The 26,846-nt window shown below is 45.0% G+C and overlaps 1 protein-coding gene across 2 annotated transcripts in view; it reads right to left on the reverse strand.

Annotated features, from left to right (window-relative positions):
• Nucleotides 1-26,846, reverse strand: part of TENM4 (teneurin transmembrane protein 4) — a 777,096-nt gene that overhangs the window by 57,763 nt on the left and 692,487 nt on the right. The window contains exons 20-25 of one of the 2 annotated variants that reach the window (XM_063693427.1): nucleotides 21,413-21,532; nucleotides 15,269-15,530; nucleotides 12,343-12,610; nucleotides 9,018-9,161; nucleotides 5,626-5,875; nucleotides 3,328-3,348 (exon numbers count right to left, since the gene is read on the reverse strand). In XM_063693427.1, coding sequence (XP_063549497.1) covers nucleotides 3,328-3,348; nucleotides 5,626-5,875; nucleotides 9,018-9,161; nucleotides 12,343-12,610; nucleotides 15,269-15,530; nucleotides 21,413-21,532 — 1,065 coding nt within the window. The remainder of the gene's footprint in view (nucleotides 1-3,327; nucleotides 3,349-5,625; nucleotides 5,876-9,017; nucleotides 9,162-12,342; nucleotides 12,611-15,268; nucleotides 15,531-21,412; nucleotides 21,533-26,846) is intronic. The other variant, XM_055356895.2, reaches the window with a different exon arrangement.

Genomic DNA, 26,846 nt, shown 5'->3' on the forward strand with positions numbered 1-26,846 from the left:
GACACAGAGTAAGATCACAGCTTCATTTTCAGTTTGCTGTAGAAGTCTCTAAGGACCCACATTCTCTTCTAGTTCCTCAAACATAACCTTAGTTTCTCTGGAAGTGATGTAAAATCAAGAGGCCTTCAGGGTACTATTCCTGAAGTTAATGAGCTGAAGCCAAGCTTCACTCTGCCCTCATTCTGGATGGTGTTTGGAGTTTCCCAGTAGGACCTGGGAATCTAGGAGTCTGTAGGGACATACAGGCTCACTTGCTTCTGAGTGAGAATTCTCTTTGTCTCTAAGTAAGGTCTGCCTCATGCAAAGGAGTGTCCTTCAATGACAGCAGTTGGCAGCCCTGGCAGAATTTGATTCCCTGGTTCTCAGAACCAGTGGGAAGAGGTTGAGTGTTGGAGCCACACAGTCAAGGGTTCAAATACCAGTTCTACCATCCACTTGGCTAAGTGACCCTGGTCACATCACTTCTATAGCCTCAGTTTTCTTAAGCTGAGAAATGGGGATAGTCACACCTATTTCAAAGGATTATTTTGAGGACAAAATTGCATGAAGAATATAAACCTCTGAGCATAGTGCCTGTTCCACTAAAAAATAAAATACCCAATAAATGGCAGCTTTTAAGCAAAGCTGGTTCCTTTAGAAACTACTAGAAGATTTCGTGCATAGTGGAAACACTAAGTATGTCAGACTTTATTTTGCCCTGCTCAACCTATTTCCCGGGACAGTTAAGGGCTCTGAGTTAATATAATATGTGTAGCTGGGTTTGATGGACACTGGAGTTCAAATGTACTTCTGAAGAAAAGGCTTCAAACATCTTCCATGACCCTAGGGAAGAGCTCTGGGACGAGGCAAAGATGCTTATTTCCTGAAGGAGTCCATAGAGGAAGATGCCCCATGGATTATGGGTTTCTGTACTGAGCATGCCTGACACAGCAGGCTGGCACTGAGGCTGGAAAAGCAAAAGGCAGACATGAGTCTGCTCCGGGGAAGCACACACACAGGCTACAGTTGCCAGTCATGGGGCCAGCCGTATTACTGGGAGTGGCTGAGACAGTTAATGGAGGAAGAGATACAACTCTATCATTTTTAAAATCCATCTCCAACATTTACTGATGGGGACACTGAAGCCCAGAGAGAGGAAGAGATTTGCCAATATCCAGGTGGCAGTTAATATCAGAGCTGAACCCAGGCTCTCTGTCTTCTGGTTGTCTTTAGAAAACTGCAAGGCAGAAAGTGATTCATTTTTTCCTTTCTACTTTGGTTCATCTTAGAAAGTTTTTAGTACCGAAGAAAACAATTAATTGACGAAGGGTTTAAAGTCATACCATGGATATATAAAAAGATCACTGAACATCAGAAACAAAATGTTCCCAAACCACAAACTCTTTCAGTTTATAGATGCGACTGGAAACCAGAAACGCCAGGTAACCAGCCCAAGGCCATATGGTGAATGTGCAGCAGGGCTGGACAGCACCTGGCCTTCTGACTCTTCCCAGCTATGTCCTCCTGGGTCATGGCTGTGTCCTACGCAGCCGCCACCACTAACTGAATGTGTCAACATTAAATGCTAGGCTTTAATCCAAGACCTTCATGTGAAATGTACTTCTGTGTTTTCTGTACAACTGAAGTTGAAGGCATGGGTCATTACATAGTTCAGTATCATCCATACAAATCTCATTGAAAATCTCAGATTTCATTGTCAGGAAAAAAATTTTCTCTTCTGAGAAATGGGCATGTTTTCAATTTCTGATACCATAAAGTATGAAAATAATTATGTTTTCTTATTTACACTGGCTGCCAGGAAGCTCAGAGCTTAATCAATAAATAATCACATATATGTTTCCTCCTTTTTTCTTTTGTTACCAATTTCTATTTGATTTACTTTAATACATGTGCCTTTGGGTGTAAGAGGATTTAATTCCTTTTTGGGGAAGATGGAGACATCATAATTATCATATAATAATAATTGTTATGATAATAAATTATAATACTGTTAGCTCTATAGGATGTTATCATTATTATTACTACTACTACTATTTCTGGAGCTCCTCCCTGTGCCTAAAAGTACTGAATAGTTTACAAATATCTTCTGTGATCATTACAACAAGACTCCAAGGGAGATTTTATTAACCTTATGTTAGAAACTAAAGCTTAGAGAGATGAAGGAATTTTTTCAAGGCCACATAATTGGGGAGCTTCAGTTTTCTCATCTGTCTACTGGATATAATAATGGATATCTGCTTCACAGAGTGGTTTGGGGATAGAATGCTACAGTCCATGTAAAGGACATAACCCTCTATCTGCTACATAGTAAATGTTCTATACATGTGAATTATTAAATAATTATATTTACTACTTATATAATAAATGTTATCTTAAAATAACACATACAATTATTACATGAATAATGTAGCTACTTCAATTGAAAGAGATAGAATCATTATTAGATTCTGGGTCTGTCTGACTCTTTCCACCACCCCTAAGACTTTCTTTCATCCCAACTTAGCACCACCCTCATGCCACTTTGATCTGAGCTGCAGGTGGATAACTGAGAGCCACTTCTGTGGCCACGCAAGCTGCAGCTCTATCTGCCCATGGTTACTTTCCAAGTCACCACAATGTGTGCGAGGTCAGGGGACTCTGAGGTGACTGCTATCCAGGAGTCAGGTGAATGCCATAGTGACAGGTGATGCTGACAGGCAGACACTTCTCTTGGTGTGCCTGACTAGACCCATTTCTGTTTACTGCATGTCGCTGTGAGTCTACATGACAAACCTACTCTGGGACAAAGTTCCTATCTGGGGATTGATCTCTGCAGTTGGTTCCTGGAGTCTGCTTTCTCATTGATGGCAAGCCTTTTGGGTGGGGTTGCCTGGCATCCCCAAGCTGAGGCACCTTGAATGCCCACAGAAGTGTAAATGTGAAATCTGTCTTCTTCCAGATTGTTCACCTGATCAAGATGTTCTCAGGACTTCCTATCATGACTATCAAAGTCGCTCAATGCAGTTAGGATGACATCCTCATTTATTCTAAGGATAAGCAGGCTGTAGCATTCAAATTACTATTCCAAGGTTCAAATTCTTTCCCATATTACTTTCAGACTATCAAAGTAACTGCCTCACTTTGCAACAGATCCAAGGAGTTCAGGCTCCTGCCACCCATTCCTGCCATTATTAATGACTTCCTCCCATTGCAACTGATTACCCCAATCAATTCCAATCACACAGGATTCTTTTGCCATACAGCCATCTGAAATTGACATGTGCAGCTTACCATACAGCATGCAACAAGGCAAGGGTGAGGTAGGAAATTCTCCACTGGTTGGCTTACCTATGTCTGAAATCTTTATTTCTGACAGAAGACAGGAGAGCAGGGAATAGAAGAAAGAATGAGGTGTTAGCAGCAGGGTTAGAAGCATTATTAGCAGCCTGAAAACTTGACAGCAATGGTACTATACAATACTGTAATAAATAAAGACTTAGCAGCTGTGACACTGATGTATTTTATATTGGATATTACTTGTCAGTAAGTTCACTTACAAGCAGCTACATATCACAGAAGAGGCATGGTTTCACCTGCACCACTACTGCTGACTTTGGGGGAAGAGGACTAGGTTGACACATTCTGCTGCTTTAACAAGGGCTAAGACAGAGATTGGAATAGTGGATTCTCTCCTCTGTACAGACACATACCCAGAGATACACATGCTTACTGCTCTGTGTCTCCACATGCACACCTCCCTACAAAGAGTTACCCAAATTTGGGTCACTTCCCAGGAGCCTCCTCATAATAGAATACAGAATTGGAGACAGACTATAATTAGAAGGGAGGGTATGACACAGAAACAGGCCTAGGAAAAAAAGACTGGAAGAAAAAATATATCAAAATGATAATATACTTCTAAATTTATTTTTTTCAAATTTCACTTATATCTCCCTTCCTCACCCACTGTCATGATCTCCCCAACAACTGTGGGAGGGAGGCAGGGAAAATGGGGTCTCTTATTGGAAAGAGGTGAAAACGGAGGTCCAGGGAGGTTCAGTGATTAGTCCAAAGTTGCACAGCTTCTCTGCCGAGGCGAGCTGATTTCCTCGTCCATGGCGCTTTCTGTTGTGGTCCATATATGCAGCCGACTGACACAAATATGCTCAAAGGATCCTTCTTCCTTGACAGATGTCTGTGCCAGTCAGACTCATAATAGACAGCAGAAGGGCAGAGAATATTCCACTGGTGGTCCTCTTCTCATTCAGCCGATATCTGATTTCCTATGAACCTACCGCGTGTGTGCTTGTCTGGCCCTGTGTGTGGGGCCAATACTAACTCTTCTCTTTAGGGCTTATGGCTGTTGGCCCTGCCTTCCTTTCACGCATGCGCCTCAGAGTGAGATTCTTGCAGTAGGATCTTACCTCCAGGGAGGAACTTAACAAGGCATTAAGTCGAAGTGGCTCTCATTGGGCCAGGTGACAAGGCTTTGGTGAGGCAGAGGTGTGTAATGATCTCTGGATTCGGGTCCACCATTCTAGAAGCTGGACCTCAGGCAGGTTCTTTAAATTCCCTAAGCCTCCATCTTTTCATTTACCAAAGGGGAATAATAATAAACACCTTACAGAATTGTTATGCTTGGCAAATAGTAGGAACCCAGCAAAAGTGAGTTTTCTTTTCCCCTGCCCACTGCGGAGGAAGGCTTTCCAGCTCTAGGGCCTGTCCTGCTCACATGCACCCTGGCCCAGAAGACAGGCAGATTCCATTCCCTAAAGGAGTTGGGAGGCAGCTTGGTGCAATTCCTCTTGAAAGGGAGTGTGAGGCTCCCTTATCTCTAAAGCACAACTCTTCCATGACCCCTCAGCCCACCCTATGACAGTGCCCTGGTTCTAAAATGATCTAGGTTAGGGAGGCATAGAGAAAAATCCAACATATCAGGTCCTTCCCTGAGCTATAAGCGTGGCTGTGCTCCATCACTCAGGGTCAGGATGGGGAAAGAGGCTGACTCAGCTGCTTCTGCAGCACCTGAGGAGCAGAGAGGTCAGTTTTCTCGATATTGGTCAGTTGAAGGGAACTGCCCTTGGGCTCAAGGGATCCTCCTGCCTGAACCTCCTGAGTAGCTAGGACTACAGGCAGGTGCCACCACACCCAGCTAATTTTTTAAATTATTTTTTTGCAGATGGGGGTCTCATCAGGTTGCACAAGCTGATCTCAAACGACTGGCCTCAAGTGATCCTTCTGCTTTGGTCTTCCAAGGTGCTAGGATTACAGGTATGAGCAATGGCACCCAGCCCCTTGTTTTTATAAAAAAGGTTCATGTGACTCATTCTAATCAGTTTACTTCTAGGAAACAGAAAGAAGATTCAATGGCTTCTAAGGAGTCTAATTTTTGGCTGCTAGCAGCCTTCTATGTCACAGATGTACTCTGGATTCCAGGGACATCTCCCTGTCCTGGGTAGCTTGTCTTCACTGTAGTGCACTGGGGAAGCAGCACCTGCTTGAGCTGGGAGGTGAAAAGTCTCAGAGTCTGACAGGCAAGGCTCTGTCCTATCCCACTTCCCTGGGCTCAGCAGGTAATGTGGTGGGGCCCAAAGGATGGCAAAGGCATATTATTAGGAACTATGAAGAAAGCATCACCTTACATACCTCAGCTCTAGGATGTTGGTGACATTTCCAGAGGGGAAGATCCTTCTAATGTAGTTGAAATCACCCACATAGAGGCTCCCGTCGGAGCCACAGGTGAGGGCCACTGGGGCCAGGAGCTTGTTGCCATCAGCAAGGCCGTTGCAGCTGGGGCAGGAGATGCTTCTCCGGCGCCCATTGCCCATGATGCTCCCAATGACAGGAGGCTGCTGAGACACAAACTGGTTCTCCCCATTCCCTTTGTGCAGGATGCCTGGGACAAGGAAAGAACAGAATTGCCTATGGAGCAGGAAATGGGTATCTTTTCCTGTGGTTGACCACAGAGTCACCTGATTTTGCAAGGCATGCAAGATCTCCATCAACCATTTCCAGGATCATAGCCCAAGGCTTTGCCTCACCCCCCTAATGGAACCCAGATTGTCCTAAACAAGTCATACAGATTTAATTCACTCCATAGCTCTGTAAGATAGACACTATTATTATCCCTACTGTAACAGGGGACTGTCCAGGTAACTTAACCGACCTTACCCAAAGTCACACAGAAGATAAGTGGAAGAGCTCCAGAGTCTGGGCGCTTAGCCATTCACCTACACTGCCTCTCAGGTAGGTTGTCCATATCTCATGTACCCAGTCCATAGCTCTATGACAGCATGAATTATTTATCATACTTACTTGTTTTTCTCTTTCAATTGATACCATTTCAAGTGTGGAGACTATGTCTTTTTCCTTTCTGTATCCCCAGTGCTTAGCGCAGAGCTTGACAGAGTAGATACCAATGAACGTATATAGAAATGAATGAGTGAAACTCACAGTCTCTTCTCATCAAAGGAGAGTCAAGAAGCGACAGGATTTTACCCGGCTTTGTTATTAGTGGGCTGATCCCAGCTCCTGTATAGATCTCTTTACTGCTTTAACTGCCCTTGGGCCTGTTTCCCCACCAACAAAATGAGGGGATTGACCTCAATGATGCAAAAGCTTCTTCCCATATCCATCCTGTTTCTTTTTAGTCTGGATCCTCCTTTTTCCTCATGCACACTTCACAGCCTCCAAACTGGACCATCTGCCCGCTGCCTCACCTCTTCCATACTGAAGCCCAAGTGAGCTGTGCTCTTACAGATCATCAGGATCTTCTCCCAAACTGTTACCTGTTAGCTTTGTCAAAGCTGTCCTTTGTTCAATGGATAGCTTTAATTTTTACATACTCTAATCAATCATTTTTCTACCTTAAAGTTTGTACTTTGTTAGGTTTTAGGAAATCCTTTCCTGAGATTTTTACAAGTACTCCACTAATTAATTAATTAATTACTTTCTTTCTTTTCTTTTTCTTTCTTTCTTTCTTGCCTACCCTCCCTCCCTTCCTTTCTCCTCTCCTCTCCTTTCCTCTCTCTTCTTTTCTTTTTTCTTTCCTTTCTTCTTTTTAATTGAGACAGGGTCTCACTCTGTTGCCCAGGCTAGAGTATAGTGGCATGTTCTTGACTTACTGTAGCCTTGAACTCCTGAGCTCAAGTGATCCTCCCACCTCAGCCTCCTGAGTAGCTGGGACCACAAGCATGTGCAACCACAGCCAGCTAATTTTTTAATAACAATTATTTTAGTAGAGATGGGGTCTCACTATGTTGCCAGGCTAGTCTCAAACTCCTGGCCTCAAGCGATCCTCTCGCCTTAGCTTCCCAAAGTGCTGGGATTATAGGCATGAGCCACAGTGCCTGGCCTTTTAAATATTTTCTTCCATCAATTTTAAAGTGTTATCTTTCACATTTAGATGTTTAAGAAAACATCTGAATTTATTTTATATATAGTGTGAAGTGAGGACTTAATTTATCTCTACATATTGAGCCAATTTTCCCAATACTAAGTTCTAAAACACCCATCCATTCTCCACTGATATATGATGCTATCTCTGTCATGTTCCAAGTTCTTATATACACATGGTATGTGGCAGAAACTTCTCCTTCCTATCCACCCTTTCCTTCTTTTGCAGTTACAGAATCCCTGCTATTTAGCTGGGCACGTGACTGCCTGGAACAGACCACGATCCCTGGCTCCAAGGCAGCTACATCCACGACTAAGTTCTTGCAATGGCATGTAAGTAAAAGTGATATGGGCAGCTTCTGGGAGGTGTCCTGACAATGCAAGGGACTTGCTCTTCATCCTTGACCTCCTTCCTGCTGGCTGGAAAGTGGATGTGAAGGCTGGACCTGAAGTGGTCCCCTTGGATCATGACTTTGGAGATGAAAGCCTGAGTGGAGCACAGAGAGAGAGGAGCCTGGGTCTCAGACCCTGCAGCCCTGGATTATCTACCTCCAGACTTGCAGAGTGAGAAGTAAGGTGAGTGAGAAGCAAACTTTATTTCCAATTCAGTTATTTTGGCTTTTCTGAAACTTGGGGCCAAAGCTTAGTTTAATTACTCTTCCCAGGTCAGTTTCTGAATGCGTTCTATTCCATGGAATCAATTTATCTGTTCCTGTGCCAGCACCACACAGTTTTAGATAATATGGTTTTTCTAGGATAGCTTAATATCTGGTGGGTCCCTCTTCTTTGTTCTTAAAGGCTGCATTAGCTATTTACAAGTCTGTATTCTATCGTAAATTTTAGAATTAGTTTGTCAATTCCCCCTGAAAACATGCTGTGGCTTTGATGGGCATTCACTGCCTTTTTAGATCAGGCAGGTGATATCTGACATCATTACCATATTTAGCTGTCCCATCCCGGCTCATGGTCAGAGTGAGTTATCTATAATACAGATCTGATGGTGCCACTCGCATGCATTAGTCCCTGCAGAGGCTTGACATTTGCCATGGATGAAGTTGAAAGTCCTAATCTTCTTACCCTGGGTTCCAGCTGCTCACACCCAAGTTTTGTCTTTTGCTGTTCCCTTCATGTCATCCTCTGCTTAAATCACAATGAACCTTCTCTCTAGTAACTTTCTTTTAGCCTTCAGCGCTTTGGCACATACTGTACCTTCTGCCTAAAATGTTCTCCCTACTTGATACACAGGGCTAATCCTATAGACCCTCTGAGACTCATTTCAGGAGTTCTTGCCAGACACATTCATGAACCAAGACGCTGGGTGAGGTGCTCTTCTTCTAGCCTTCATAGTGCCCCGTGCCTCCCTCTGTGATGTCAGGGTGCATATGGCACAACATTGAAACTGCCTGGTGAGTATTTGTGTCTCACAGGCATAAAGCCTTGAGGCCATTCATTTCTACATCCCCAGTGCCTAGCACAGTGACAGGCTCAGAGGAGGTATCCAAGCACTATCTGTTGACTGAGCTCTCTGACCACATAGGAGCCTATGGGATTCAAAATGTGAATTTTTTGTTTGGCAGGGCACAAGGGATATGAGACAAGGTTCCACCCCAGCCTGGTTCAAGCAATTCTATTAATCCACTTACCACTTTGAATGTTGAGGGCATGATGTTTGTCTAGGCTCCATCCTCCAAGCTTGGACGCATCAATTTCATAGCCCTGCAGCACTGCTGTTCTTTTTTCCCACAGGATTAGATCTGGGCAGGATTCATATTCATAACCCACAGAAACTGTAGGTGACAGAATGAGGCAAAATGCATAAGTGAGCAAAGCCCACTCTTTGGCCTTTAGACCTGTAGGCAAGGCCCCTGGCTTATCTTTTGTAGAAGAGGAAAAAAGGATCATATTTCTAAGTGGCAACCAGAACGATGTGAAACACTAACACAAGGTTGCTGAGCCTTAATTATTTTTTCTTTTTTTTTGGAAGATCAATTTTACATTTGGGGAAAAGTTAAAACAAATGTACCAATTACTTTAAAAGGATCTAAGTGAATCCCTTCCAAGGAAATAATCTTTAGTACGTGATAGGGTTTGTTTCTGTGTTCCCAACCCAAATCTCACGTTTAATTGTAATCCCCAGTGTTGGAGGTGGGGCCTGGTGGGAGGTGATTGGATCATGGGGTGGATTCTCATGAATGGCTTGGCACCATCCTCTTGGTGCTGTTCTCATCACGGTGAGCAAGTTCTCCTGAGATCCAGATGTTTAAAAGTGTGTAGCACCTCCTCCCACCACCCCAGGTCCTGCTCCTGCCATGTAAGATGGCTGCTCCCGCTTTGCCTTCTGCCATGAGTCAAAGCTCCCTGAGGCCTCCCCAGAAGCAGATGCTGCCAGGCTTCCTGTACAGCCTGCAGAACCATGAGCCAATTAAACCTCTTTTCTTATAAATTACCCAGTCTCAGGTATTTATAACAACACGAGAACGGACTAATATAGTATGGAAAATACTTTGTGCACAAAAGTCTTCACCACATTACTTAATATTGGAAAGTTAGATGTAATCTAAAGGTTCAAGAGGGGTGAGAGGGTGAGCAAACCCAAGTGCATCCACCGTAGGAATACTATGACGCCACTGGAAATCACAGTGAAGAAGAATGTGGTGACCTGGGAAATGCTTATGGAGCAATGCTCAGTTGAAAAGACTGGTTATATATGGTAATTTGCATTAAAAGAAATTATGGGTTGGGCGTGGTGGCTCACGCCTGTAATCCCAGCACTTTGAGAGGCCAAGGCGGGCGGATCACGAGGTCAGGAGATGGAGACCATCCTGGCTAACATGGTGAAACCTCGTCTCTACTAAAAATACAAAAATTAGCTGGGTGTGGTGGCGGGCGCCTGTAGTCCCAGCTACTCGGGAGGCTGAGGCAGGAGAATCGCTTGAACCCAGGAGGCAGAGGTTGCAGTGAGCCACTGCATTCCATCCTGATGACAGAGCGAGACTCCGTCTCAAAAAAAAAAAAAAAAAAAGAAATTACGTATGAAAAAAGAAAACTAGTTGTATTTGTTTACAGAATCACATATGACTTTTTTCTATTTTTGTCCATTTTTCAAATTTTTATTAACGACTATGGTGTTTTTTAAATTAGGAAAAATGTTTAAAGTCATTTACAATGAACATATAGAAAAGGAACTTAGTTGGATTACTTTTAAAAAGCTGGAAGTTACTTTGAGGTTTCAAAGCTTGGAAATCCCCTGGATTTATTTTTGTTTCATAAATCCAGGACCCCTTAGAAGGTCATTGGGATGAAGGCTAAACATGACAGCCTCCCTGACCCTGGGTGTGTAAAAAGTCCTGTAACTGGACTATGGAAAGGAACCAGCAGAGACAGGAATGCTATTTCTTCCAAGCGTCTTTCTGGGCAGGCACTATTTTCCAGTGGACAATATTCTACTACATGTTCAAGACAGGAATTAACAACTGAGCAGCTCCTTAAAGTTTCTTGTAGATGCCATAAAAGACTGCTGACCATTTATGGCAACGGGGGAATGGGCTGGAAGACGTCCCTGTGACCCCTTCCCCCATGGCCTTGAGTTCCTTAAGCAGCCACTGCGGTCACTTGTGATCTTAGGAAAGTGACTGCAGCCCAGTCACTTCCCTTTTTAACTGACTGGCGGGCACTAGAAGTGCTCATTTTTTCTCAAGAGGTTATAAGGCCTCATTTTAAAAAAGATGACAGAAGTGGCTTGATCTACAGAAGGGATCATGAACAGTGAGAGATGGCACCTTTGCTCCCACTGTGCCCTTGTTTGGTAGGATTGTATGCGAACCCATAGGAAAGATCTGGAATAAATCCAGCTCTGTTCCTTTCTAGCTGTGCATCTCACTGGGAAGTCATCTCACTGGGCCTCAGCTTCTTAATGCAGAATTTGGGGGTGACAATTTTTGACTCACAGAGTATAAGGATTAATGGAGATACTAATGTACAGGGGCACACATTGCCCACAGTAGGTGCTCAAGCAACATTCTTTTATTTCCTTCCCACGTCTCTCCTCCTCTTCTTCCCCCCTCTTCCTCCCTCCCTTCCTTGCTTCTCCTCCCTCCCTCCCTTCCCTCTTCCCGCCTCCTTCCCTCCCTCTCTTCCTCTTCCTCCTTCCCTCCCTTCCTTCCCCACTTCCTTCCTTTCTAAAAACATTACTCTCTGCTTCCTCATTCTGCCTTTGCTGAATCTCTACCTTTGCTGAACCTAAGGGAATGAAATTGGAGTGGGGTTCAAGACGAGAAGGGATTTGCTGGATGGTTACTCTTAAGTGCTTGGTGGATCAGCTCCGCAGGCTTAGGCCTGCTGAGAGTCTAGCTCTGAGCCCTTCCTAGGACCTCCTCTAATCTGGAAGCAGAAATGCATACAGCCAGCCCCTGGAAGCCCAAGCGCCAAGAGAGGCTAGGACTCCAGGTGAGGCTACAGCCAACTTCTGTTTCATCTTACAAAGAGATAGCAATTACAAAAACAAAGAGATGACCTCTCTGACTGGGTAAAGAGGCCAAAAAGCATTTTTGATGGAGGAAGAATCTTAGTTACTGCACCTCAAAAAAAAAAAAAAATGAAAGAAACCATTTTTTAGCTCTCCTATTTTAATGGGTAAGTTCCCACAGGATGGCTGTGGGGTGGCCAGGCAATGTCCACCTGGCCCTGCCTTTGTGGCACATGACCTCTTTTAGCCCCTCACAAGCCAGCACAGCACTTTTCAGGGCCCTTTGGTTCTGTAGCCTCATTGTAATGGTCGGGTTTTCTACATTCAGGTCGTTCAGTTCACATTCTTTTAGGTCCTGGCCAGTCACGGACAGGTCTTAAAGGTCAATTAAGCCTTAGGTATTTTTGATCTGAGAAGAGGAAGGAAGGAAGAAGGAACTAGGGAGGTAGAAAGAGTCCTCCCTGCAAGTGCTATTCTCTGAGTCCCGCAGCCGGGAGGCTTACCAAAGGCTTCTGAAAGCCCAAACACCTTCTGGTTGTAGACGTCTGTCTTGTCCCAAATGAAATAATAGGACAGGTCTGGGGCTGCAGCGAACCACTTCCTGAAGAGGCGGCCCTCCACCGCTACCATGAGGTGCACCTTCATGAGGTTGAAGGGGATGGTCGGGTGGGTGAGGCTGATCCTCAGGACAGATTTGTAGCCAGGGGTCCGGCTGCTCAGGTAGCTCAGCCTCATCTTGCAGCCAGAGATAGAGATTTCCTCCTGCAAAGCCTAGAAAGCAGAGGCAGATCACAGCAAGGGACGGTCGTCGACTCACCCAGTGGAGGGAAGATGGTGTGGCCCCATGGACTCTGGGTGTTCAGGGGGTAGAGGGAAAGGTAGAAGGAGAGAGGAGGGGAAAAAAAGAGGAGACAGTGGAAAGAAGAGGGGAAGCAGAGGGTGAAGAGAAGCAGGAGGAGGAGGAGGAAGGGAAAAGCATAAATGAGATGGGAGAAAGATTGGGGAGGAGTAAAACATGTCAGAGGACCTGGTATCTGGGGCCAGTTTTCATGTGGTGACCCTGCAGGAGTCACCTCACCTTGCCAAGCCTCAGCCTCCTGCTCTGTACAACAGGGATGACAGCACTCATGTCACTGCAGTTTTGAGAGGAATACATAGGATATGCATATAAAATACTTAGATCACATTGCCACTGGTTCTCAAGCTGTGTTATCCTAGAAAGCTCACAGAACCTCTGCATCTCAGTCTCCTCACTGGCTTTGTGTGAGGACTGAGAAAGGTCACATAGGTAAAGTGCCTAGCACAGAAACGCTGTCAGGTGGCACGCAGTGCTGCTGCTGCTGGTGGTGGTGCTGGCAGCAGGGATGCCATGAAGACAGACTGCTGCGGCCAGCTGCCTAAGCAGGAAGGATGGTTTCTCTCTCAAAACTTTCCTCAAATGAGATCTGTTCCAAATGACTTTCTTTTCGGGAAATTAAACAGAGACTACGCGATGTTGACCAAACAAATAATTATGCAGAGTTCAGACCACAGCCTGGCAGGACCTGTGGTTCACAGCCCCAGCTCATCCACAGAGAGAGGTTGGACTGGCTGCATGGAGCTTCTGGCCACTCTGGGCCCCAGCTCCAGTGCCAGATGGACAGAGTGGGGAAGGCTATGACCCGGGGAATGCTCAGGTCACTTAGCTACTGGGTGCAATGAGCCTAGTTCTAAGTTGGAAAGTTTAAATGAATGCCAGCATGCCCAAGCAGACAGCAAAAGCAGATAACTTTATCAGCTTGATGCTCTGGGCTCTGTTTCAAGAAAGGAACATTAAATCAATTGAGGCTAATGTATCTATTCAAGGGACAATGGCTATTCTACCCTACGTTTACAGTGGATCTGGGCCTTTTTCATCCTGTCCATTTCATAGACAAGTGTGAACGTTTACCCTCACCCCATTCTCCTGAACACAGGAAATTTTAGGGATTGGGCTTAAACTAAGGCGATCTTCCTAAACTACAGCTTATAAGTTTGAGGCAAAGCAGGACTTATACCCTGGTGAGCCCCTGGCATGACTGAAGTGCCATCCTGATGCTCTCAAAAATATTTACCTTCTTTAACATACCCTTTAAAATTCATATCTCCCAGCACTTGCAAAGGCTAACCTGTGAGAGGACTGGGAAAATCCAAGAGTTTGTTTATGTGTATTTCATGAATCTGATAATAAGCAAGATTTTTGCCCTAACTGAATGTGCAGGCACCCAGCTCAGGGAGCACTGTAAAGAGGGTGTGACCTTTAACCCCATTTGTTCCAGAGTCCCTGCTCCTGGGAAAAATGTCTAGCTGGAGCTGAGCCAGGGTTGAGTAACAAATTACTTCTCTCCAGCAAGCTCTGTCTCCACTGACAACCATTTCATAAGAAAGGTCAGCCTGGTAGTTGAGACAGGAGACAGGCGCTGAATCTCTGAAAAGGAGGTTTCAACCTGTGAGTGCAATGAGAATTTCAAAATGATTGTATGTCCTTCTTGTTGGCTGGCATCGGAAGCCACTCAACAGGGTATGCACGGAAAGGTGTTTGCTCAGCCAGGCATGAAATATACACAAAAAAATGTATAAACTCCCTGCTCCACCAGCGCCCGCAATCCATTAATAGGCACATTGCCTGAGTTCTCATCAGGCAGGTGAGACAACCGGGACTTCTCCTGGGCTTCTACACTGACATCTCTCCTCTTCCTCAGGCCTTCACTGCTGCCGTTAGAAACTGGGCTGGGGACAGCGAATGAAATTCAACTGGCAGAGCTTTGTTAGGTGAAAATATCTATCTTGATTTCCATCAGATTAAAATGCATCTTTCCCAATTACTTTCTTTTAATGATAGTTAAGTAAAGCAGTTGTACGTACAGATTCGAGCCAAGGCAATCCTTAATTGGCATGAAGGCAGCGTGTGTTAAATAATCTTAATAATAATAGCTAAAATTTATTGAGTACTTATTAGGTGACAGACATTGTGCTAAGCATCTCATATACATTTTTCTCATTTAATCTTTATTATAATGCTCACTCTTCGGGATCCTTTGGCACATTCCTCTTGGTAGAACCATTTATTTTAAATAGTTTTAACAGAAATAATGAGAGAGGGACACAGGAGGCTGGGGAAAAGGAAAGTAGGCAGAAGTGAACTAACCAGGAGAGAGAATTTAGTATAAACCAGAGTGTGCCAGGCAGTTCCAGGCACTCATGTGTTTTCCATGTGTAAGAGGGGTGCCCCTCATGCCCTTACACCATGCCTGCTGTGGGGTTTGGTGGCTGGATTTTGCATAATAGGCTGATGGGACCTGACCCAAGCCCTACAGAGGTGTTTTTTCTCTTTCCACTGTCTCTGAGATCCTCCTCCACCCCCAAAATGAAATAAAAGCATGGTGGAATGCAATTAGGAAAGCTGGGTACCTGAATTTCTGGCACAATGGGGCCTTTCTCTGCACAGGAGCTGGCGAAGGACGTCAGTGGGGATGGAGAGACGACTGGGTTGGGGCGGGCAAAATTGCTCAGGTCACAGCTGGGAATCTCATTCTCCTCATGTCTCATGATGATGGTTTCCATGACAAAGAAGCGATCCCATGGCAGCCAGAGGGTGTGCTCCTGTGTGATGAAAGGTGCCCGCTCAAACCGCAGGATGATGGAGATGCCGCCATTTGTCACCAAGTCAAAGCTGTTTGGGAGGGGAAGGTTGAGAAGGGGCGGGGAGCAGGAAGAGCAGGAACCAGGATGAGAAAGAGAGAGACAAAAAAAGGGTAGAAAATTACACCAAAGGGTCTCAGCATTTCTTGAGGGAGGCTCTAATGCCTAAATATTTGACTGCAGCTCCAAACAATGGCAGTGATTTTAGAAAGCAGTTTTTTTTTTTACCCCATACAATGATTCACATAGAGAATTTGCTGAAATGAACCACTGCTATGGAGAGCCATTTTTCAGGATACACAAGAGCTGACAGTGGTGCTGCTGGTACTTAGGGCCTTTCAACCATGTCAGAGCTGAAGCCCAGTGAAAAGTCAGTGAATAAAGTGGGGCAAGCCCTGATCTGGGTGTTAGAACCCCAAGCCTGGTCCTGGCTCTGTCTTCAACTATTATGTGATCTTGGGTAAGTCACTTAGCCTCTTTGATCCTCATTTTTTTCATCTGTAAAATGCAAAGGCTCAAATGGATTATTCTTAAGTCTCTAAGATTCTATGACTCCACAGCAATCTTAGCTCTAATTGTGATAGATTACTCAACAAAGGCCTTTGCAATTACAAAATAGCTAAGCAGTTTAAAGATGGCTCAATTAGAAACACAGTATCTTACAAGTGAAAGGAGAACCAGAAGACCGAGTGCCAGCCTCCTAGTTGAGATGAGATCACTGTGACAGCATCTGGAGAGCTGGCAGCCCAGCCTCTGTTCATCAGCCTCTGAGGATGCTGGGGAGGTCTGAGGAGAAACCTGCCTTCCTAGTCCTAGTTCTGTCTTCAATGTGACACCAAATGGGTTTGCTCTATGATGGTCTCCAGGCCTTCCCTGATCCTAGATGACCCCCTGCTAAGCCCCTCTTGTTTCAGGCTTGTGGGGATTGTACAGGCAGAGTCTTCCTTGCCTCACCCCAGAATATCTTGTGCCCAAACAGGACCCAGCCAGAAACATACTGGCAGCTCTGTTTGGTGCTGGCATCTTAACTCCAATCACTTGCAGACAAACCTAGCAAGGCACTTTCCCATCCAAACCTTGGCATGCACTTTTACTTTCTGAACATTGAAGAAAACTGAGTTCCTCCCTATTTGTACACCCAATGTTTCTGACACTGCCCAGCCCCACATGGAACCTGATTTGAGGGTTCTACAGCCACATGTTTAGAAGCCAGGTGGACTCAAATTATAGATAATGGGAAAAGAGGGCCACATGTGAACCAAGGTACATCACTAATCCGGCAGGCTGGGTCTGCTGAATTAAGAAGAGGGTATAGCACGGCTGCTACTTAAAGCCCTATCATGCAATAAGACATAAGACTAGGCCAGGCATGGTGGCTCACATCTGTAATCCCAGCACTTTGGGAGGCCGAGGAGGGCGGATTACCTGAGATCAGGAGTTCGAGACCAGCCTGGTCAACATGCTAAAACCCCGTCTCTACTAAAAATACAAAAGTGATGTGAACTGAAAATACAAAAGGGAGTGATGGTGGGCGCCTGTAATCCCAGCTACTCGGGAGGCTGAGGCAGGAGAATGGCTTGAACCTGGGAGGCAGAGGTTGCAGTGAGTTGAGATTGCACCACTGCACTCCAGCCTGGGTGACAGAGTGAAACCTGTCTCAAAAAAATAAAAAATAAAAAATAAAAAGATGTAAGACTAGAATTTTGTGTCCTTTCTCTTCTTAAAACAGAAAGTTGAAATCAAGTAATAGGTGAACCACTGGAGAGGAACTTAATGGTCATCTGACCTAGCTCCCCTCCCATCTGATGCATCAGTTCCTTCTATAGAACCACCATCAAGGGCTCATTCAGTTCCTACGTATGCAATTCCAGAGATGAGGAGATTGCTATATCCACAGGAGGACTGTTCTGTTTTAGGTTAGTTCTGACTGTTAGAACTTTTTTTTTTTTTAAATTGAGTGTGGGTCCCTCTCTTTCCAGCTTCTTATTCACTGGGCCTGATGTCTATCTCCTGGGTGACTTCAAACTAGTCCATTCCTTCTGTCACACCCTGGCTGTAGTAGGCATTTTCAAAGCCTGTCTTAATTGGCTTTGTTGGATGGAGAACTCCTAAGTATCAAACTGGATAGCTCAAACTTCACCTCCCCCACACAGCCTTACCCAGTCAGAATTCCAGCTTCCTCCCTGGGTTCCACCGCCCCACACACATGGCATTGCACTGTCATTGCTTGTTGAGCTCTCTGGCCCAGGGACATCGAGTCCTCTGTCTTTTCAGAAACTAGCCCAGTGCTTGATGCTTAAAAGTTGATGCAATAAATGCATGAGTGACAGCATCAGCTGCTCCTGAACTGACATCTACTAAACACCCTACCTCCCTTCTTACTTTGGCTGTTACTGCAGTTAAATCTAAGGTTCATCTGTGCAGTTGGTGTGAGAGACCTCAATGCAGGATCTGATCTTGACTCTGATAAATCCACCATGTGGGAATGGGCCCATTGCTGCAGCTTGCTCTTCTCTCCTCCAGAGACTGCAAGGATTCCGCATGGAACCATCCTGTCCTAGTGTCAAGTTCTGCTCTTGGTAGATGGCATCCCCAGATTCGGGGCTGCAAGCTCCAAAGCCTGACTCTTCCACCCTTTGCAGGAGCTATCACCCGTTTGCCTGTTCCTCATTCACTTAGGTGAAGTTGAGTACCACCATCATTCAATGATAGAGAAACACCTGGGGTGGGGTTTATTTTGAATCAATAATTCAGGTTTTGGCTCTCCAGGAGAGTACCCATGGTTTTGGGGAAATACTCAAAGAACAATTTTTCTGTCACAGAACTGAATAGCATCTGTGCCTTGATAGAACATTTTTAACTGTCAAACAGAATTTTAGCCAGACTTATAAGCTCCCTTCATGAGAGGTTGTATGTGAGGAGGGAGGAAAGACAAACATGAAAAGACATATTCCCAAGGCAGTGAGCAAGCAGGGGGCAGCTGGCCTTGCCAAGAGCAAGTAATGAGCTGGGGCTAGGCCCGCTCCTCTGGAGGGGAAACCCTGCTTTGGACATGAATGTGAATGTGACCCCAAAGGGAAGGCCTGGTTATCATATGAAGCCCAAACAGCGCAGGGCCATTCTGAACACTACTACTTGCTCCATGGGTGAATTATATCACCTTTCCAAGCCTCAGTTTTCTCATTTGTAAAATGAAGCTGATGATCATAATCATTTGGCAGGGTTATTGATTATACACATGGGATAATAGATGGGAAAAGCACAGGGCCTCACACATTCCCTTGTCTTGGCTCCCACCCCTCCCCTCCCCTCCTCTCCTCTCCTTTCTTTTCTTCCTTTCCCCCTTTCTCCCTTTCCTTTCCCCTTTTCTCCCTTTCTCTCTTTTCTCTTTCTTTCTCTCTCTCTTTTTTTTTTTTGAGACAGGGTTTCACTCTGTCACCCAGGCTGGAGTGCAGGAGTACAGTGGGGCAATCATGGCTCACTGAAGCCTTGACCTCCCTGGGCTCAAGCAATCCTCCCACCTCTGCCTCCTGGGTTGCTGGGACTACAGGTGCATGCCACCACACCCAGCTAATTTTTGTATGTTTTTTTGATAGACACATGGTTTTGCCATGCTGCCTAGGCTGGTCTTGAACGCCCAGGCTGGTCTTGAACTCCTGTGCTCAAGTGATCCTTACGCCGTGGCCTACCAAAGTGCTGGGATTACAGATGTGAGCCACTGCACCTGGCCCCCAATTTTTAATTCAATGAGCCTAATCTACATCTCTTGCCTGCTATTCTTTTAGTTTTTCTTCATGGCCTCTATTTTCCATTTTTTAAATGATCTCTTTGGCTAACTTCTCTGCTACTGTTTTCTGTTTGTAAGCTCCTGTTAAGGTGTGAAGTCTGGGATTTCAGCAAGTGTGTGTGTGTGTGTGTGTATGTGTGTGTGTGTGTGCGCGCGCGTGCAAGCGCATGTGAGTAGGGGTGGGGGAGCTGGATGAGGGCAAGTATCATGGTGCCTTCCTGGAAAGCGAAGAATACATGTCCCTGGACTTTCAGTCCACTTGTGCACACTGTTGTTTCCAGACTATATCTCTTAGTCTTATGGTTTTTCCTACGGTACTGGAGGTAAGAAAGAAGGTGAGTTAAGGAAGGGTGGAAGGGCAGTGATAACTGTTCACATATAACAAACAGAGATTTTTGGATACTAAGAGAACAAGTGATAACTTTCCCATACATTATGCAGTGGCTGAGTTGGGAAGAAAATTTGAGCCCCAAAATGCATTGGTAAGAATTGATCTGAAATTCAAGCTGTGTTGCAGCAATTCTGGCTACGTGATGTAATTTAGGAGGATGATGCAGGAAACAGGGCTGATATTTAGCTCCATGCTCTCAGTGGGCAGTAGAAATTGTAGAGGAAGCACAAACAGGAGGAATCAGGAAGTGTCAGAGACTGAGCTTTCCCCAAAGGCCACTGAACTTATGCCAGACTCGGTGTGTTTTATGAATCTACTCTAACCAACCACAACAGGGCATAAGGACTGACGATTTGCCATCTCACAGGAGTGACTGGCAAGTTTCATGGCAAAAGTCAGCCCTGAAAGACTCCTTTTGGATGAATGTTTCACAGCAGGTAATAATGTGGTCAGAATACCTGTTGCCTAGGAGGCTCACATCTGCCACTTTCATACAGCAGGCAGCATCCTTCATGCTGTAGTGGGAGTCTTCACGAGGGCCTTCCTGGGTGGGAAGGTGTATAGGGTAGGGAACAGTGGCCTGGCCTGGCCAGTTTATCCCTGAAGACTGGCCACTAATGTCTTCCAGCTGGGCCTCTTCCTATTCACATGGAGTGAGAGGTGGGGAGGGGGCACCCCATGCCAAGCTTGCCAACCCCATCTAAGAGGCACACATGTCTACAAACAGATGAGCCTCTACTTCATTATCACCTCGGCCGGGACATGTTCACATCTGATATTGGATTAAAGAGGTGCTAAAATCAATCAAGCTGGAGCATAATTTCCAACACAGAGTGAAAATCAACCTTATGGGCCCACGCTTAGCCAGATGGACTGCCACCACCTGGTTTTATTAAAAATAGAGGACTTGTCACCACTGACAGCCTAAATATTCCACTTTCCTCCTTTTTTCCTTTTCTCCAAAATATTCTCATTGCCTGTCCTGTCACCATCACTTACTCATTCAATAATCTGCAATTTTAACAAATAGCTAATATTTATTGTATACTTACTATGTGCCAGACACTGGAAATACAGCAATGAATCGAAGTGGGGTGGGGAACTAAGATTTGTTAACCACGTACTATGCGCCAGGTGCTTCCCCATCCACCATATCTTCTAACCCTCAAAACCAATCTGTGAGATAAACAGCATTAGGACCATTTAACAGATGAAGCCAAGACACAGAGAGGTAAGGAGAGTTAGCCTAGGACACACAGCAGGTGGGAGAGCTAGGGCCATTAAGGAAGCTTTATTTCATTCTGCTGATGGTTCTTGGAGGAATTCAAAGGTCAGAATTCTGTCATTACCCAAATGGCTTGCATAGATCTAAGCAGCTGCAGGATGGAAACCACACAACAGGAATGGCTGAGATTTCTCAAGCTGTCTGTTCTGTAGAAAGTGGTTTGCATGACTGTTTTATATCATAAGTCATGGAGCAGGATATGTATAAGGTACCCTCTCCTTACTCTGAGAACCAAATGAGAAGAAACTGCTAAATCTAGAGTCAAAGGGACATAGGCCAGAGTTAGGTACCAGGTCATACAATTAGTAAGCTGCAGAGCTGGGCATTTGAATTCAGGCCCTCTGAATCCAAGACCCATCCTCTTTCCACATTATCTGTCCAGCAGCAGCTATATGGCAAGACCACAAGAGCGGGACCTTCACTGTTTCTGGCTCATAGAAGGTCTCCTACCTGCCATCTTGCCTGCTGATTGTATATCCAAAGAGAGGGTTATTGACAAAACTGATGTTCACACCAACCAGGGGGGTTCCATCCGATGTCATCACTTGGCCACGAATAACACAAGCATGCCTGTGGGAAGAGAAGAGAGAATAAACATGATACACCTTTCATGGTCAGAGCCCTGGCTGGCAGGGAACCCCGAGAGGCCAGAAGCCAGAAAATCAGTCACTCAGACACATCTTGTACCCAGGGGCTCATGGTGTTCACTCAAGATGCATAATAATCTTTAAAAAATATCACCTCAGTTTAGGGCATCAAAGTGTCCTTGAGAGAATTACTATTGGCAGGTGATTCAATGATGTCACTCGGAGGTTATTTTCTAAGGATACTGTATTATGCTGTAAGGAGATACAGCTGATCACAGAGGGCAATATCGCCTAGTCCTGTGTGTGGATGTGTAGTTCAATGATCTGGGTTCTAATCTTGGCTCTGCCACTTCCTAGCTCTCTGAACTTCAGTAGGCATGTGCCAGTTCTTTGAGGCTTTGTTTTTTCATCCTGGTATAGGGTAAGCTCCACAAATTACAATGGCTATTACTGTTACTAACAGTCTCATTGGAAGTGAACATACAAAAAAGTGAGCAGGAGAGAAGGTACTTCCTTTCATCTGACATTCGAGACAGGAGAAGGACAGATGCTAGCATGCTCTCAGAGTGAGTTTTGGAACCTGACACTTCTCCCAATATCCCTCCTCCCACTCTTACTCTATATTTTGGACAAGAAATTACCTGCTTTTCCCAAACTTGCCAGGCAAATGTTGCTTAGTGCCTCTGTCTGTGCAACGTTCTTCCATCTGCCTAAAATGTCATTCCTGCACTCCTCTCCCAACTATCTCACCCTTGAAGAGCCAACTATTAATGACACCTCTTCCTTGAAGCCTTTCTTGATGTCCCTAATCAGAACTAGTTCCTCTCTCCCACAAAACCTGATGCAGACACCTTGATACTCTACCAAACCATACACACTTCTCCCTTCCACTAGATCCTGAGCTCTTTGAGGGTAGGTCAAGATTTCTTTCTTTCTCCTCACAGTGCCTGAACTATGTCTAACAAATGCTAGGTTGCCATTGAAAATACGGTGGTTGAGCAAATAAATGGGACAACTAGAGATCATCTAGAATGGTGGCTTTTCAAACATTAAGAAACAGAAACGTTAGGGTAGATGACATTTTATAAGGACTCCAAAGTGGAAAACGAATGAAAAGATCTACCCTGGATGAAGTCGGGGTGGAGGCCTCCTCTCCCTTGGGGTGATTTTGAAGGCAACTCTGTGGAGTTTCCATGTCTGCAGAAGTCAGTTGGAAGATCCCTAAGTTAGTGGAACTTTCTTATTGTATGGAAGAGGAAACTGGTTTCCAGAGAGGTTATATTATGTGCCCAAAGCTCCATAGAAAGCAGGTGACAGAGGCAGGACTTGAACCTGGGCCTCACCACTCCGGGTCCCACTCTAACCAGTCACTTGCCACTGGCCATGGGTGGAAATGAAGGCACTGGCTGGTGCAATGTCCTCAAGGATCCACACATTGGGGAGAAAGCCCTCGCTGAAAGACATCTGAGTCAAAAACGCAGGTGCTGCGCACCACATAACCTTCTCTATTCACCTCAGGTGAGAAGGCTTTTTCTTCTGGCCTAGGGAAGAGCTACTGACGAGGCCCATGGGCATTCATTAAAAAAAGATCTCAAATTCAGTAACTGCCGTATGAAGTACCCACACCTCTACCTTCCTAGAGTGATAAACTTTTCTCTGTTGGATGAGAAAAGCAATTAACACCAGGCTTGTAAAGCATCTGGTCTCACTAGTGTCAGCTTGTCCTTTCTGAAGGCAAGAACAACTACCCACAATGCACCAGACTCCCCACCCCACCCCACCCTCCTCACCTCACTCCACACAATCTGGTTAATGCTAATTCAGTCAGTGGTTTCCTTCCGAGGCCCTTGGTCTAAATGCAATTACACAGCAAACAAGTTAAGCGGGTGAGGCTCAGCAAAGACTTTCAATTCTGCTCTGAAGGTCTTCCAATGTGTTTATGTGAAATTATCTCTCCGCTAATGGGGAAGATTTATTCCACCGATTGTATTCAGCTGGTGCTGAGAGATGTTTTCTTTAATGGAGGACAATTGAATTTCGTATTGCTGGAACTCTGTCCTTCCAGAGAATTACTGACAGATCTCATCTCCTGACGCTGGCCACCATCCAGCCTTCTCCAGACATATGTGCCTCTGGATTCTGCCTGGACAGAAACCAGTCCTGGGGGGATGGCTTCCTTTCTGGGGCTGTCCTGGCTGCTGCCCCTAATACACATGCAGGCCAGCCTCCTCTGACTGATCTCTCTTTGGGGATTTCCTGATAATTGGGAAACATTGAATCGGCACCATTTGGCTACCATGTAGCCTCCAACTCGGCAAGCCAGAGCAGATGCAAGTTTAGCCTGGGCTCCCGTGGATTGCTTTTGGATTCTGGGGAAGATTAGGTTGACTCCCTGGACGCTGATAGGCCATAGAGGCCTCTTGCCAACACAGGCATTTGGCTCAGGAATTAAATCCTGGAGAAAAACACTTCCATCCCTGTTCTGTTTTCATGATTTTCAGTTGTCAGGAAAGCCCAGATTAACATAAAGCCTTCCCTGGAACAAAGGAGATGGGAAGTCAGCTTGGTGGGGGCCTCTGAATTGTGTCTTGTGCCACATGCATTTGTCCTGGGAGGTTTGAAAAGATGTGAGTGCTGGGCTTCCCAGTGCTTGCTTTCTGCATCCATTTATTTAATGGATACTATCAGTGGGGTGCTGGCAAATGTTTAATGACCGACTTTTGAAAAAAAAAAAGAAAGAAAAAGAAAAGAAAACCAGCTTCAGTTGCAGCGTTTGCTCATTTCTGTGGTGTAAATACTCTCATCATGGCTGTTTTCAAGCTACCAATGAGATGCCACTGAACACAGAGGTGGGAAGAGACACACAGGAGGATGCCATTATGCGGTACTGCCACCGTGGAGACGCGATGGTCCTGAGTAACCTCAAGAGCAAACGTAACATCAAACATGGCAAAATAATTAGAAAGTAGTAAGTTTTGAGTATTTTTTACCTTTGTTTTTAATGTACCTTATTTAATTTTATATAATTTAATTTTTAATAATGGCTGTGTTTAACAACCAGCTTGCAGAATTTCTGAACATTTAATAATCAGTTCTTGCGAACTGGTTCAAGCTGGCTTCTGCATGCCACTGGAACACTGACCCTACACTGAGGGTTGGGCACTCGCTCAGGGCTGGAGATGTGGCTAAGAAATAGCTGCTGCTTTGAACATAGAACTCCACAATGGAAGACTGCCTTAACTGCCTTAGTGAAAAACCATTAACGTGGGAGCAAATCACTGTGACCAACTTGGCTTCCCAGCTAGCTCATATGATCCTCTATTACCAGTCCTCTATTTGACATGATTTGCTTCCTCATGGTCACTGTCTTGGTGTAATGGAGTTTTGGGCTGTTATTTTCTACTCGTCCTTAGAGTCTCATCTAAGCTGTCACCACCTCAGTAAGGTTGTCATCAACTTTTCCTGACACAATGAATCACCCCCTCCTTTGGGCTTTTATACACCTTATAAGTATCTCTCTAATATTTGATGGTCATATGTTTATGACCATCATTATATGACCATTCGCATTATATAGCCATCTCACATGTTTACGTGTGAGCCAGAGGAGGGCTGGACCACATCTCCAGAGAGGACAAGCATGGGATGCTGCTCTCAGAGTGTTTGTTAAGTGAAAAACAATCAAGTAACTGAAAGAGAGAAGAAGACTTGCTCGAGGTCACCCAGAAATGAATTCACTTGGCTGAGCTGACACTAAAGCTAGGTCTTCTTACTTCTAAGGCCTTAATCTTACTACTGTGTTATGTACCTGCAGTCACTAAAATTCCTTTAACTTCACAAAAAATCAGGCGCCTACTATGAGCCAGGCTCTGTGTTAGGTTCTGAGTTCCAGAAATGTATGAATTACGATCTCCACTTACTTGCTAGAGCTCACAAAAGCCAACGTGAAATGCCCCCGTGTAGTTTTCTCTGACACCAGTGAGTCAACACTTGGGTTTGGCATATGTCAGGCAGCTGGGATATAAAACAAGCAATTAGGCTAGGTGAACTCTGCCAGGAGGGAGCGCTTGTGCCAAGCCAAGGGTGGTGTCAAACATACTGGCATGAGTCCAACCACACACTCAGGGCCTGACTGAGGTGCCCTTGCCGACGCCAACAAGGGAGAAGATCTGCCTGACTGCTTCCTGAAGAGAGTGACAAGGTTTGGGATCAACAGAAGAATCTGCTGGAGAGACAAAACCACTCCAAAACAAAATCAAGCAAATAAAAAGCCAATCTCAACTGTTGCTCAGGGAAAAGTGGTAGGGCTGTGGTGGCAAGAGCACTAGGCTGGGAGTCATAGTTCCCAGTTCTGACTCTGGGAACTAACTGTATGATTTTGGAGTCATCTGACCTCTCTGAACCTCCATTCTCACATCTGTCAAATGCAGGCTGAAGTTTTTCCCAACCTGGTATAAAATAGAATTCAACATATGTTTAAGAATTTATAACTGTTTTAATCTCATACTACCCAATCCAGCTAAAGCAGCCCTACTGCACGTGGCTTCAGAATCTTAATGGAGCTCATGCAATACTTATACTTATCACTAAATTGTTCCCTCTATCTGGAAACTTCCACCTCTCCTAGGGCATTCACCAAGCAGTATACACCACTCTTGCTCCTTCTGGGCTACTCCTCATGAACTCTGAGTGCTGTTGCTCTGCCAGGACAATCTTTTCCCCAGCAGAACATGAGCTCCACGAAGACAGGGACCAACCACATGTCCCTTACTGCTATATTCCTAGCATTGATCATGGTTGATGGTCATTTCTGAGTGGGGAAAAGAAAACCTCCTCCAAAACAGGTGTTTGCTCTGGAATTTGAATGCAGGGCACAGAGTAATTTCTTGATAAATTATTTATGCAATGAATAAAGAGCTTATGTGCTTCTGTTACTTAAGGTGAGGGCAATGTTAGAGAACTTTGAGCTACTTGACCTTGACAGGGATATGGTTAGAGAACCTAGGGCTGGAAGTGTTGTGCCCTTTCAAGAGGCCAGCCCGCACTCTCCCTCAAGGCTTGGGTACCTTCCCCTGGAAGACTCACTTGCCTCAGCCTAGCCCTGACCCTTTGATTCTATACCCTCCTCATCTGTACCACCTGTGATTTGAAAAACTTTGAAAAAGAATACCAGAAACAAAGTTAGATTGATTATTCAATGTATACTATACAAGCAGATAAAGGAAGGCAAAGGGAGAAAAACTGCAGCTTTTATTATTTTGTGTGTGTGTTATTTTGTTATTAAGTGAAAGCAGCTA

The sequence above is a fragment of the Gorilla gorilla genome, chromosome 9, assembly GCF_029281585.2.
Source record: "Gorilla gorilla gorilla isolate KB3781 chromosome 9, NHGRI_mGorGor1-v2.1_pri, whole genome shotgun sequence".
Lineage (NCBI taxonomy): Eukaryota > Metazoa > Chordata > Mammalia > Primates > Hominidae > Gorilla > Gorilla gorilla.